The 14,252-nt window shown below is 50.5% G+C and overlaps 1 protein-coding gene across 3 annotated transcripts in view; it reads left to right on the top strand.

Moving 5' to 3' along the window:
- Positions 1-1,372: 1,372 nt before the first annotated feature.
- Positions 1,373-14,252, top strand: part of FAM20A (FAM20A golgi associated secretory pathway pseudokinase) — a 48,405-nt gene continuing 35,525 nt past the window's right edge. Inside the window, exons 1-2 of one of the 3 annotated variants that reach the window (XM_073883211.1) lie at positions 1,373-2,310; positions 11,031-11,120. In XM_073883211.1, the coding sequence (XP_073739312.1) occupies positions 1,919-2,310; positions 11,031-11,120 (482 nt within the window). In that variant the 5' untranslated portion in view covers positions 1,373-1,918. The remainder of the gene's footprint in view (positions 2,311-11,030; positions 11,121-14,252) is intronic. The other 2 variants (XM_025890011.2, XM_025890012.2) reach the window with 2 other exon arrangements.

The following is a 14,252-nucleotide window of genomic DNA, read 5'->3' on the forward strand; positions in this document are numbered from 1 at the left end:
CTCACTTGGACTGAGCTTTTAGGCCGTGATGTGCTCCTGAAAATAGTCCCTGTCCGACATCCTCCTTTCCCATACTCTATCACTCTTGCTCCGCTCATAAATAGTATCTAACCTAACCCAGTGTGCCACAGGAACCGAGAAGTCATAATATTTCTAGCAAACACATATATCATACTTACTTACCACGTGCTGGGGGCTGTTCCAAGCACACAATAACCCTACCGGGTAGGTCCTATCATTATCTTCAGTTATAGTTGAGGGGGATGGCAAAGAGCCCAAGAATCTCCTGCTGAACCACAGGGCAAAAAACTCTGATCTGAACCCACAAGCCAAAGTGTGTCTGAGGATTCCTGACTCCAGCAAGGGAAGGAGGCGGTTAAAGAGCAGGATTAACATACACTGGAAGCTTCCATGTCTGGACAGGCAGCTCATGGCAAAGATTCATTTTCCTGAACATTCAGCACAGTGGGGCTGCCTCTCTGGTCAGACTTGCACTTCAATCCCGCCCTCCCCCATTAAATAGAGGAGCCAGGAGTCCAGGCCTGGCCTGCCTCCTCCCCTCCCCTCCCTCTTCCTCAAAAGGGAAATGAGGTGGGGGAGTATAAATTACTTCACGAGCTATCAGAAGAAAGTCTAACATGTGTCCTCCAGTGATTCATTTGGGTGGACCACTTTCACACCAAGCTAAATGCAAAAAAGTTCAGAGTGGGGTCATCGAGAGGCCCCTCCCTCCTTGAGTACAGGAGAAATTTCCTCTTTGTAAAGGGCAGGCACAGTTGGAATCAAACTCCATCCAAACAGGAAATCACCAAGATTCTAGGTAAAATTCGTGCCTTATTTTTAAAGAACAAACTTTTTTATTCCTTAAGTGGGTGTTTCCTGAGTGCCTACTAGGTGCCAGGCACGGGACATGCAGTTGTTGTGGACCTCGTGTGTGCCCTGCAGGAAGATAGGAAGAAGCAAAAGACAACACACACACGCGCGCGCGCGCACACACACACACACACACATCTGACAAATCTTAAAGAAAGACTTTCGGGGGGATTGTCTTTTTTCTGAAAAAGGAAAATGAAAATAAAAGGTTGCGCGCGCGCAAGCACACACACACACACACACACACACACACACACACACACACACACACCCTGAGTCCCCGAAAGTGCCTGGACTGCGCCGCGAGCAGGGACAGTGGGAGGCCTGGGGCGAGGGGGGTTGGGCGCGAGAGGCGGGCTGGGTGACAAGGTGCAAGGGCAGAGCCGGCAGAGGCACCGGGAGTTGGCTGGCGAGCTTGCGCCAGAGGCAGGTGCCAGCTGCGAGGGGGCGGAGGGGCGGAGGGGCGGGCGCGGGGCCAGGCGGGGGAGGCCCGGCGTCACCTCTGCCTCTAGGAGTCGGGCGCGCAGACGAGCTCGCCCCGAGCAGCCGGGGGCACGGGCGTCCCTGCCACCCGCAGACGGAGCCGCGGGGAACAGTCGCCGCAGCCCGCCCAGCGACAGCATCCTCTGGAGAGACGCCCGAGCCTCCGCAGCCGCCTTCCTCCGCCCGGAGGCGAGCGCCGCCGCCCGCATCCCGCGCTCCCGCTCGCCGTCGCCCCCGGCCCCGCCGCCCTTCCGCCCGCGGGCGGCAACAGGCACCCGCGACCCCACCCCCCCGCCTCACCCCGGCCCTTCCCTGCCGCGGGCTGCCGGGCGGACGGCGCGGGGAGAGAAGGTGCCGGAGACCGGGGCCCGGAGGCACCATCCCCTGGTCTCCACTCCGCGCGGAGTAGGGACGCCCGCCAGCGCCGCGGGTCCCCAAGTTCAGGGGCGACACCCCTCCAAGGGGAGGAGGGGCGATCCCGCGCGGTGAGCACCCCGGCCGGCCCTCGGCGCCCAGCGCCCGCCCCGGGTCCCCGGAGACGCCCGCGCGCCCCGGCGGGGCCATGCCGGGGCTGCGCCGGGACCGCCTGCTGACTCTGCTGCTGCTGGGCGCGCTGCTCTCCGCCGACCTCTACTTCCACCTCTGGCCCCAGGTGCGGCGCCAGCTGCGGTCCCGGGAGCACCCGCGGGGCTGCCCGTGCGCCCGCCGCGCCTCGTCCCCCGCGCCGGACTCCGCCGCCGCCTCCCCGGCCCCCCGCGCGGCGGCGCGCAACTTTTCCCGAGCGGGGCCCGGGACTGAGCGGCACGGCGGCCGCGGCTCCAAGCTGCAGGCCCTCTTCGTCCACCCGCTGTACCGCGTCCCGGAGGAGCCACCGCTCCTCGGGCCCGAGGACTCGCTCCTGGCCAGCCAGGAGGCGCTGCGGTACTACCGGAGGAAGGTGGCCCGCTGGAACAGGTGAGGACCCCGGGCGCCAGGCGCCCACCGCGCGCGCTCCGCCCAGCCCCGCCGCCCCCGGCCGCCGCCGCCCCCGCCCGGCGCTCGCAGCTCGGCCAGCTGCGCGGCGGGTGTTCCCTGCCCGGACCCCACCAGCTGTGGGCAGACGGCAGAGTTCAGCCCCGAGTGCATCTCAGTGGGAGAAAAAGTTTGTGCTTCAGCGGCACAGCAAAGAAAGGCTCTCAGCCTCTCGCCTTGAGCTTTGTACACTCCGTAGCCCCGCTTCTGTCCCCTGGGCCCTTGTCCCCCTCTTTCTCCTTGTCCTGATGTGGGAAGCCGCTGCAGGACTTGGGTGTTTCAGAATAGGTTCCCAAATAGAGCGACTCCGGAGCTGCTTCGCATTCCGCACTTAGCTTTAGACCTGGGCGCCTTCCAGAAAGCAATGCTACTCCCTGAAAACCCAGCTCATTCTCTTAACTTATTCCTCTGCCCAGGTCAGGGATCACAAGAGGCCAGCTGGGGCAGAAAGTAAACGGTTTAGGTCCCTGACCTGGTCACCGACCTGTTCTATTTAAAACGTGGCTTGTCCCTCTGGCTAGTGCTCTAACTTGAAGGTGGTTTTAGCATTGGGGTAATTTGGGCTGATTTGGATCTGCGGTTTGATGCTTTCACAGAGGAGATAAAAATCTGCCTGGGAATTTTTAAAAATCCAAAGCAAAATGTTGGGGGGGGGGAGCCCAAACCTATTTAGGATTCAATTAAGAAGATGTATTTGTAAAAGGGCAGGAAGGGGGTTGGTTTGGAGAGGGAGGAATAGTCAATACTGAGATCCCCAGCTAACGACAGAGACCTTCACATGAGCTAGAACCTCTGTTTTGAAGTACAGACTTGTCTAAATATCACTCACATCTAGAGTTCATTTTTGCACCACACCCATTACTTTTCTTAATACAAGAGATTTCAAAGTGAGATGTCATCGGAGGGTTTTATAGTCCCCGCTGAGGGTGGGTAGGCCATAAATCTCGGTAGAAGCTCAGTGCTAGCCCAGTTTAACTGTTTGCTCATTATTCTGTAGTGCTAAGACCGGCTGTGGCTTGAGGGAGGGAGGGAGGGAGGACGTTCAGAAAGCAGAAAGGGCTGAAATGGAGAGCTATTGGCTGAAATCGCTGTGGTGAATTTTGATTGCAGCTCTGTGGCTGATGACTTTATATTAGAAAGGAGATGGTTCTCCATTTCATTGCTAATTGTGTGTAATAAAAAGGCAGTTTGAGATTGCTTCTCAGACACTGTCATGTTCAACATTACCTTGATTTTATCAATAATGTGGGCGTCGGGATCAATGGTCTAGGAAATTTTGCCCTTAGAAAAATTGTCTACACATCTGTAGAAGATTCGAGAATGAGGGGACTATGAGCAAAGTCGCTTGCTTTTGTAATCGCAGATCAGCGTTCATGTATTCATATTTCTGTGGCCTTGCACTTCTTTATGTTCCTTCGGATCTTGAAGGAAAGTCCAGGGGAATATTTTGGCAGAAAAGCAAAAAATCTTTCTCACCAACGTGTCCCACAATCGATTTTGAGCTTGACCTCCACACCATCATGTGTCACAAAAACACATTTCCTGGCCAGAAATGATTTTGGTCATTTAACAGAGGATCGACCAATGGGGACTGCTAACCTTGCTGTATTCGGAGCTAACAGGGTAGTTTTGTGTGGTTGGTTGAGTGTGACAGTTGTGATATTTATTTTCCTCTCCCTTTTAATACCTTGAGATCCCAAGTGAGGTTTGTGGGCTGTAACAGGAGAGGAAGCTGCACTCTCCAGGGTTGAAACTTGACCTCAGACACAGAGAACACCTACCTTCCCCCGACCTGTATGGTAAACATCAATGGGATGATACTAACAAGCCTATGTGCTATTACTTATGTCAGGTTAAAAATGGAACATGGAAGACTCAGTAGCCAGTGTGAATCTGAATCACGCTCAGAGTTCTGTTGTCAGAGAGAGTCACTCATTACCTGAAGCCAGCTAGTGCCCTGGCGAATACAAAGCACATGGGAGTGTTGAGGAAGCCCGCACACCTGCTGTTATGGGCTTCTGTGGCTACTCTGGGCCAGGGAAGGCTCCAGAGTTCTGTGCAAGCAAATAATTAGAACAGACAGCAAAGGAAGAAACAGTGAATGACCTTACAAACTGTGTATCTCTTGCACGGACAAGCCCTCCTTGTTTGCAGCCACAACCCAGCCAATATTTAAAAACTAGAGATTTATAGACCTATATGGATGCCACCATGCCAATAATTACCTAACATTAACTGCTATCCAAAATAATTGTAGCAGCAAGCCATCTGCCACACCAGGACAGTTTCAGGTAGTGAGATAAGCTAAAGCCAAATCGGCATTCTTCACCCTTTGCCCGGAAGAGATCATTAGTCTGAATAATTTTTTTTTTTTTAACCACCACGCTAATAAGTAATGGTATGAAGTTGGAAGGTATCTTTCTCCAACGTGAGCTCATTACCAATAAAAGGTAGGTAATGACCTGTTTTTCCCCCCAGCACATTCCTTTTTTATTTTAGTGGAAGATGGAGCTTATACATCATTTTGAATGTTTTAGGTCTTCAATCAATCTTTGTTAATTCGATGTCAATATTTGGTGAAGTTGAAATGCCAAAGATATATCGTGTGCCGGGTGGACTCCCTCGTGCTATCTGACACTCAGGCATTCTGCAAACTTCCTCAACCCACTGTTTTTCCCTCCTGTCCTCCTCTCCTTCCTCCCTCAAAATGTAACTAAGTGTGGCACAATCCAAGTTAAAAATGCAATCAGGGAAAGTGTTTCTGTCAGGTCGTTCGTCGCTGATCACAGCGAGCGAGCCAACGCCAGGCTCCATCAGGCCTGATGACATATTTGGCACCTGTCTTGAATAGTGAAAAGCAGAGAGAGGGCATGGAGCAAGGGGACGTAGTCTGCATGACTTCAAGGCCAGAAACCAACCAGCCAGACGAAGCCTTCTCCTTTTTCAAAGTAACAGCGGAAGGCAGGGCTTACCTGGCACACAGACAACTGCTCACCTTGCTGCTATCCCCTACCTCCTAGAGGCCGGGCTTCCTGGGCTTGTGGGCTGGGTTTCTTCTCTGCCCACAAGCTGCCCAAGCCAGACAACATCTGTCCTTTGACGTGTCAGAAGTAGCCAGCTTGGCCTGGCCCTTTGCCCACATAGCTTCGGTTGGCTCCTCTGTAACCCTCTGGTCTTGGCAGGCAAGGTCAAACAGGGTCCTCCCCCCTGGTGTCGAAATTCCAGCAGCCACCACACAAACCCAAGTTCCCTACTCTCTGCTTTTCCTTCTTGACGTTCCCTCAGGTATCGGGAAGGTTGTATTTTCCTACAATGACAGTGTCAGCATTTCTCAGAAGCGTGGATGTGTGTATCTGTGTTTTTCCCACCAGCCCAGCGACAGGAAGCACCTGTCTTTCCTTCTCCTCCTACCTACTTGCTGTCACCGAAAGCAAGCCTAGCCCCGAGTTTCCCTTTGAAAATCACAGCAAAGAGCCTGGGCAGCTTTTCAAAGATGACAGTTGTTTAAGGGGAGTAAATTGGCTCAAGTTTTTCCAGGGAAGCTTTTGAGAAGATCCAGCAGGCGAGGCAGATAGAGGAGGGGCGGCGGGCTGGGGGAGGGGAGGGGAGAAGGAGCCAGGGGAGATGAAAAAGAAGCCAGCTGGAAATGAGAACTGTCTGGTCTAGGGGGTTTTGAAGGCAACGCTTCTTCCCACCATGGCATCTGGGAGTGAAAAATACATTCTCTTTATTCTCACCCCCTCTGTCTCTCCCCTCACTTGCCCCTCGTTGTCTCTTTCTTGCTGGTCTCCAGCCGGCCCCAGACCATGTGGAGCACGCATTGATCCGGAGCAGGCGGTTCAACTCGCCCAGCAGCTAAATGTCCAGATTCTTCCTTCTGGATGTCGGCCACTTGCCTTTCTCCCAGAGTCACCAGGCCCTCGGCCCCTTGTCTGATTCTTCTGCCAGTGATGCCAGGCTAAGAAAGGAAATGGCTTCCTTCGGTCTGCAAATGGACCTCGACCAGACCTGTGTGTGGTTAGCAGAGGGAGTAGGAATCCTGACTTCCATTTCTCTTTTCCAATCAGAGCTTTGTTTGACTGATTTGGGAAGAGCTATTATCTTAGCAGTTTGTGTCCCTGGGCTTGTAGCTGGAGGAAATCTCTCCTGTCTTCTCAGGGCCACAAACTCCAAACAGATGGTTTCTGAGAGGGCTGATCCAGAGGCCATTTTCGGGTCCCTTCTCCCTCATTCCAGAGCCCAGTCTTTACCATGCTACCATTACGGCAGCAAAGACTGAAATCAGGGAGGATCTCAGGGGTGTTCGTCCAAGGAGGACAGGCATTTCCTATGTCCAAGTATATCAAAATCAAGTCCCTCGGCCAAGCACCGGAGGACGTCAGTCAGCTGTTCCCTTGTTCCCAACCCCCAACACTCTCCTTTCACCGCGCGAAGTTCTCATCAGTCCTGGGAACTCAACTGGCTAATTACTTGCATGCAAACCCCCTACCTGAAACATGCTTGATCTGGCCCAGGTACGTCACATAAACTTGCTAACTTGGGCTTTATAGTTTCCTTAGAAGGAGGTGCATGCGCTGGACAAAATCCAAGATGGCCCCGTTGGATTCCCAGCTCTGGTGTACACACATATTCTCCTCATTATTCAACCAAATGCTAATCTAGGTCCTGCTGTAAAGAGGGATTTTACAGATGTAATTAAAGTCCCAGATGAGTTGACTTGAGACAGATTATCCAGGTGTGCCTGACCTAATCACAGGAGCCCTTTAAAAGGAGGGAGTTTGGGGGCACCTGGGTGGCTCAGTCAGTTGAATGTTTGACTCAGGTCATGATCTCAGGGTCCTGGGATCGAGCCACGCATCGGGCTCCATGCTCAGCGGGGAGTCTGCTTGAGGATTCTCTCTCCCTTTCCCTCTGCCCCTCCCCTCGCTGGTGCACACACACTCTCTCTCAAATAAATAAATAAATCTTTAAAAAAGGAAAAAAAAACGCAGGGGTTTTTCTCCAGCTGATGGAAGAAAAGGAAGTCAGGGATTCAAAGTATGATATGGATCTGATGGACCATGGCCGACTTGAAGATGGAGGGGACCACGTGGCAAGGGACATTTAGGACTTAAGATTGGCCCTCAGGCGATGGCCAGCAGGGAATCAGGGCCATCAGTCCCACAACCACAAGGAAATCCATTCTGCCAACAGCAAGGACGAGCTCAGAAGCAGATTTTCCCCCCCGAGTCTCCAGACCTGGTCGACAGCTGAGCATCAGCCTTGCAAAGCCTGCGCAGAGAACACAGCTGACCTCTAACTCTGCGAGCTGATGGACGGGCACGACTTTAAGCCGGGAGGTCTGCTGTAGTTTGTTACACAGCAATAGCAAACAACTACAGTCCTGCTGTTGGCTTCATTTTGTAAAAGAAACTGGGGACAAGAAGGTTGCATAACTTGCTTTCCAAAGTCAGGCAGCCAGCAAACCACAGGCAGGCTTTGGACCCAGAGGGTCTGGCTCCAGGATGCGTGCCTAACCGTCAGCATCTCCACTGTGCATCCTTTGATGTCCACAGGCCCTTGCTTTCCCTCTTCTGGAAAGGCTTTTCCGACTGCCTCCACCCACTCTGGTCCCTCCCTGACTATACGGTTCCTCCCCATATAGCACCATATTATTTTTTTTATGACGGGGCCCCATCCAGCTTCAGGGCGGCTGTCTGGAACTTCCTGTGAGAATGAATAGCCCTTCGCTCCCGGCATGAAAAGCCCCCGGCTTGCACGTGGTCTCGCTAATACATCTGTTTCACGGTTTCTCATGGGGGGGGGGGCGCCCAGGGGGAGCCAGTGGAGCAAATAATTGGGAACAGACAACATCAGGATTTGGGGACTGTTAGTAAATGGCCTGTTCCATCATATGAAAAAAAGCCTCGAACCAAAACAACGCCGACCATAAAATCACCCCACCTATAACTTCCGACTCCTCCCTATAAAGGTCTAAGACAAAACCACCCTACTGAGACAACCTAAAATTTGGATCTGGGGTGGGTGTTCTCTTTATTGCAATAGCCTAAGTAAAGTCAATTAAAAAAAAAAAAAAAAGCCGTGAAGCAGAGTTGAGAAGGTGTCAGGTGCCAGGAGGAGGGAACTTCCTTAGTTTCCTGTCCTCTCTGAAGAAGAGCAGCCAAGAAGTCTTGCATGAAAGCACGTGGGAAGCACGGAGACCCCCACTTAGCCAAAGCAATCCCTGCACTGCCCCTTGGCAGAGGCAGACCTGTGTTTTTCTTGTGATTATTCATTAAGCGGGAGGCTGACAAGAGCCTGTGGGTTCCGCTGAAGGAGGCTTGCATGTGGCCGAAAGCCGAGGGGGGATGCCATTCTCAATAGCTGCCACTTCAGTGGAACAGAAGTTACCAGGCAAAGGAGCATCTGTGAGCCTGTTGTTAGAGGCACACACAGATATATGCCAAATGGAAGCCACAGCGAGGAGAAAACAACAACAAAAACGCTTCCTTCTTTTTGTGCCCTGTCACTTGGCAGAATGTCCTAGGGTTGAAATGTGAAATCAGGACAGACTGAGTTTGAAAGCCGGAAAGATGCTGGCATCCAGGACTTCGGAGGCCAAGCACAGGGGGTGGCCAGTAGAATTTGGCTTGGGCAAGAGGCAAAGTTAAGAGTCAGAAAAAGTTCTAATTTATTGGATCCCCTAGTAACAGACCAGTTCCATTTGGGAAGCCGCAAGGAATAGAGAAGAGGGGATAAGCAGCCAAGAACGTGTAATAAAATTCAGCAAAATATGGAGAGTAAAAGAAACCTAAGGCGCGTTGGCACGGGAGCCCATAGACCAAGAAGCTGGGCCATTAAAAAAAAAAAAAAAAAGCAGCTGGCTCGGCGAGAGACGGAATTTTAGAAAACTTGGAAGAGGTTGGGGGCTTAGAGAAGATCTCTGCTGGCAAAAGAAAATCAGCGCTGTCTGGCCCCGGGGAAGTCAAGGCCAGCGCGCAGATAGCAAACGTGCTGTCAACCCCTGGGCAAGCCTCGTGGGCCGGAGGGAAATATGTCTGATGATGCTGCTGGAAAGGAGAGTCTAGATGCGGGGACAAATGGTCTTTCCTGGCCAATTCAAGTGTCCCACGGGTCTCCGTTTCATCAGTTCAAATGTGAGTTTTCTATTTCTGACTCATTTTCTTCCGTGGCTGAACAGTTGCAAATTCTGTAGGAATCGTGTATTTGTCTGCACTTAACAGCTCAGCTCGTGTTTTTCGCTCTGAATTAAGAATGATGCACAACCAGTAGCCGCTTTTTTTATGCATTCTGTGCCCCTCTGAGCAGTCAGAGACGCTAGAGAAAGACCAACCACAGCTCCACAATCAAATCAAGCCCCTTATTAAGTACTGTTCCATTGCGGGGGATTTTTAACGGAGTCTTTGGACCCCATCGAGTTCAAGTGAGGAGGTCTGTGTTTCCCTTACATTTTATGCCAAGTTTGCATTCTGTGCATATGTTTATTTCCCTAGGAAATAGTTTATGATTTTTGAAAAGTGTACTCTGGTTTCAAGTGACAGAGACCCAACTCAAAGTAATGCAAGCTGGAAAAGGAAATGTAGAGACTCCAGTAACCAAAACTCAGCAGGGGCAGGTGTCCTTTCTGTCTCCCTAGTTTGAATCCCCTCCTGCGGCTTCCTGTCCCAACAGTCCTAGGACTGGAGAGAAAAGTGTTTCTCCGATTTCCAAAAAGATTCTGAGGAGAGACGCTGATTGGCCGGGTCTGAGAAAACAGCCGGGCTGTAGAGAGCTATGATTGGCCCACCTTTGAGGCGGCTGCCCACCCTTCAACCAATCACGGGCGTCAGGGAGGCGGAGCTTTGGAAACTCCTTTCAGCCAGGTGGCTCAGTGTGGGGAAGAGCAATCCCCCAAACTGACACTGGGTGGGCAGGGGAACTGGAGGAACAGCCCTGACCAGTGATGCTGGAAAGTGTCTCAGCTTAAGCGCAAGGCACTTTCTGACTCCTGTAGACGCTGTTCTGGAGTTTTAATTAAGGCTTTTTAGTTTTTTTAAAAAAAGATTTTATTTATTTGACAGAGAGGGACAGCAAGAGAGGGAACACAAGCAGGGGGAGTGGGAGAGGGAGAAGCAGGCTTCCCGCGGAGCAGGGAGCCCGATGCGGGGCTTGATCCCAGGGTCCTGGGATCATGACCTGAGCCAATGCAGACGCTTAACGACTGAGCCACCTAGGCTCCCCATAATTAATCCTTTTTAAAACCACATTCAGGCGTGCCTGGGTGGCTCAGCCGGTCAAACATCTGCCTTTGGCTCAGGTCCTGATCCCAGAGTCCTGGGATAGAGACCCACCTCCGGCTCCCTGCTCAGGGGGGAGTCTGCTTCTCCCTCTCCCTCTGCTCCTCACCCCCCTACCCCAGCTCGTGTGTGCTCTCTTGCGCTCTGCTCTCTCTCGCTCAAATAAATAAATCTTAAAAAACAAAAATATAAAAATAAAGCCAAATTCATTTATAACAAATTCCTAGCGTGCAGACTTTTTATACCAACCATTAAAATCCTCCCAAGAAGCTAGGCATCTTTATGTATTTGGGCTTAAATCAACCTTACTCCCTTCATGGGAGCCCAAAGAAGAAACTGATGTGGACCCAGCTCATTCACGGGCTCGTGTCTCTGTCCCCTGAAAAGAGATTCTACCTGGAGCCAAGACGTCTGTGTGTCAATCCTGAAGAAATCGCTTGCCTTCTTCAGGCCTGCCTCCCTTCGGAAACGAAGAGGGTGAGTTGTGATCCCTGAAGGCTCCTGGCTGCTCTGTTTTCCAAGCATGGCTCATCTTTGACCAAGATTTCTTCTTCAAAGTCTATCAGAGTGAAAATATGGGGCAGTCATTTTCCAGGTGCACTCCATGAACTTCTAGGGTTTGGGGAGGTGCTTCTCAGGTTCTGCAAATGATTGATTAATTTTCGTCTTGAAAGAGTATACTTTAAGATGATCTTAAGATGAGAAAACACACCTGACTGTGTTATGCACGTGACAGCACATTGGTAATTTATGCGGATGGATGCCCTCTCCTCCTATCTTTGTTTAATTGAGGAGTATTCTGAGATTGCAAGGTGAGCTGTTAAAAACTGTCTCCCATCCCCAGTGCTTATGTGTATTGATCAGGATTTTTTGTGCTCTACTACCAACACAATGTGTGGAAATTAATCAGGTACTGAAATAAGACTATTTCTGTCTTCCATTACCTCCAAGTTTGAATGCTTGAGTTCATAATCCTGTTACCACTCTCATTCTTGTTGATTAGCTTTTAAAAATAAGTTTACAAAAAAAAATAAATAAAAATAAAAATAAGTTTACAAAAAAAGATAAGTTTACATACTTCACCCTATAAATTAGATTTATAATGATAAATTAAACATTTTGTTTGTTTTATACATTGGGGGTTCCGTGTAAGATTTCTTTTGTAAGGAAGGTTCCACTTCTAGAAAAATTGTGAAAACCACTGATTTGAAATATGCAGAAATAGAGTAAACGTCTTTTCTTCTTTTCTCTCAAATTGATGTGCCTAGAACCCAAGCCCCCGCCCCACCCCCCATCTGTTATCAGTAATGAGAGCATGGCACTTGCTAATGACCACACCCCCCACCATGGCTTTGCCAATGCTTCTGGCTCCTTGAGCATAAGAGAGCATCTTTTAGGGCTAATATACTGTTTGCTTTTGCTGCACAACAAATCATTCCAAAATGTACTGACTTAAGACAAGAACCATTAAAAAAAAAAAAAAAAGGAAAAACAAGAACAATTTATTAGCTGATGATTCTGCAAGTGAGCAGTTTGGGCTGGGCTCAGCTGAGCATTCTTCTGGCCTCTGCTGGGCTCATTGAGACATCTATGGTGCGCTGCTGCATAAGTTCTGCTGATCTGGGATGCGCCCTCTCCTCTGGGGTCCGTTGTCTGGGACCTTGGCTGAGATGATGATCGTGGCTCTCCATCACCTGTCACCCCCCAGTCAGCTAATCCGGGCTTCATCACATGGTGGTAGCAAGTTACTAAAAGAGAGGAGATGTGTGCACAGCCCCTGGGGGTCCTGGCCAGAACCTGCTAAGTGTCACTTCTGCTACATTTCATTGGCCAAGGTAGATCAAAGGCCATCTGGGGAGATTCAGGTCTCCTGGCCATTGGAGAGGAGGTGGTCTAATAACTTAGTAGTGTTCCACTGAGCAAAGGCTCAGAAGAGGTCCCTTTCGCTGGTGAATTGTCAGGCAGTGAGCCGGCGGCTGTAAGTGGCAAGAGCCAGCCCCATATGTCAGTGAGAAAGAAGTCTAACATAACCCTTCAAAAGTCACACTTCAAAAATCAAATGAAGCCACTATGGACTGAGTCATGTTCCCGCAAAAGTCATACATTCAAGTCCTAACCTGCCGTACACCACAAAATATGACTGTTTTTGGAGACTGGATAATTCAGATTAAGGTTAAATGAGGTCACAAGGGTGGGGTCTTAATCCACCATGACTGGTGTCCTTGAAAGAAGAGGGAGAGACGGCCATGTGAGGACACAGGGAAGGCGGCCACCCTTAAGCCATGGAGACAGGCCTTGGGAGAAACCAAGTCCGCTGACACCTTGATCTTGGACTTCTAGCCTCCAGAACCGTGAGAAATAAATTTCTATTGTTTAAGCGGCACCAGTCTGCTGTATTTTGGTACGGCAGCCTGAGCAGACTAATACAGAGGTAACTGATGCGAAAGAGTCATGGCTGATCGGCTGGCTTGGGCCTGGCTCCCCCTCAGCTCCTGGGGCACAGGCAAAGTCATCTCTGAAATTGTCCCCTCTTCCTGGTGTGGTTCTTCCAGCTTCATGAAGCCTCTGGGACTCCCTGTTCAAGCCCTTGAAAACTCCCTCACTCCCAGACAAGACAGCCTCAATCCCCTCCTTAGGGCCAAGTGTTTGTTTAGCTCTTCATTCAGACTCTTTCTACTCTACCTGGTCATGGACAGACTTGAAGGTCCCCCTTGTTCCGGAGACCATTTTTGAGGTCCGAAGCTGACACTGGGCTTTCTGTCTCCCTGCCTCCCTCCCACGATGGTCCTAATCTTCGCCAAGGCCACACACAGTCTGATTGAATGGGTCCAGGACACAGCATCATCTCACCAGGTGTTTAAAACTTGTTTTGTAAATTTTTTTTAAAGATTTTATTGATTTATTTATTTATTTGTCAGAAAGAGAGAGAGCACAAGCAGGGGGAGCGGTAGGCAGAGGGAGAAGCAGGCTCCCTGCAGAGCAAGAAGCCCGACGTGGGGCTCGATCCCAGGACCCTGGGATCATGACCTGAGCCGAAGGCAGACGCTTAACCGACTGAGCCACCCAGGCATCCCTTGTTCTGTAAATTTTTAAACACTTCCTTTCCTATGAACCACCATAATAGAACAATGATGAAAATTTGTTTTCACTTCTCAGGTGCATTAAGAGCCTGTATTTTATAAGCAAATTTCCAAAGACCATTATCCGTTCATTTATCTCTAGGGCATTTGTGACAATAACTGTTAATATGATTAACGGCATGAATATGTAGAGTCCTTTGTACTTCCTGAAGCTCTTTTAAAACAGTCTGTAATTAGTTCACTGTAGAAAAGGATGGGTCTTTACAGCCAGTAAGAGGTTGACCCGAGTATTCCCATGGAAAGGCATCCAGTCAATATGTGTTTGGATATAGAGCAGCATCTTTGGCTTCAGCCTTGGGCAGCGGACCCTGTGTAGGACCCCTGGGAAGAAAAGTGCTGTCTTCTGCCCAGACCCTCAGAGACCACGCCTCTTGGAACACCCTCCGTTGAAATTCGCAAAAACTCCCTTCGTGAAATGGCATCAAAGCAACACGGGGAAAAATGTGTGTGCCATGTTTCTTGTAATCAC

This window comes from Callorhinus ursinus, unplaced genomic scaffold (genome assembly GCF_003265705.2).
Source record: "Callorhinus ursinus isolate GAN/ISIS: 27379988/994484 unplaced genomic scaffold, GSC_fseal_2.0 scaffold50, whole genome shotgun sequence".
Taxonomy (NCBI): domain Eukaryota; kingdom Metazoa; phylum Chordata; class Mammalia; order Carnivora; family Otariidae; genus Callorhinus; species Callorhinus ursinus.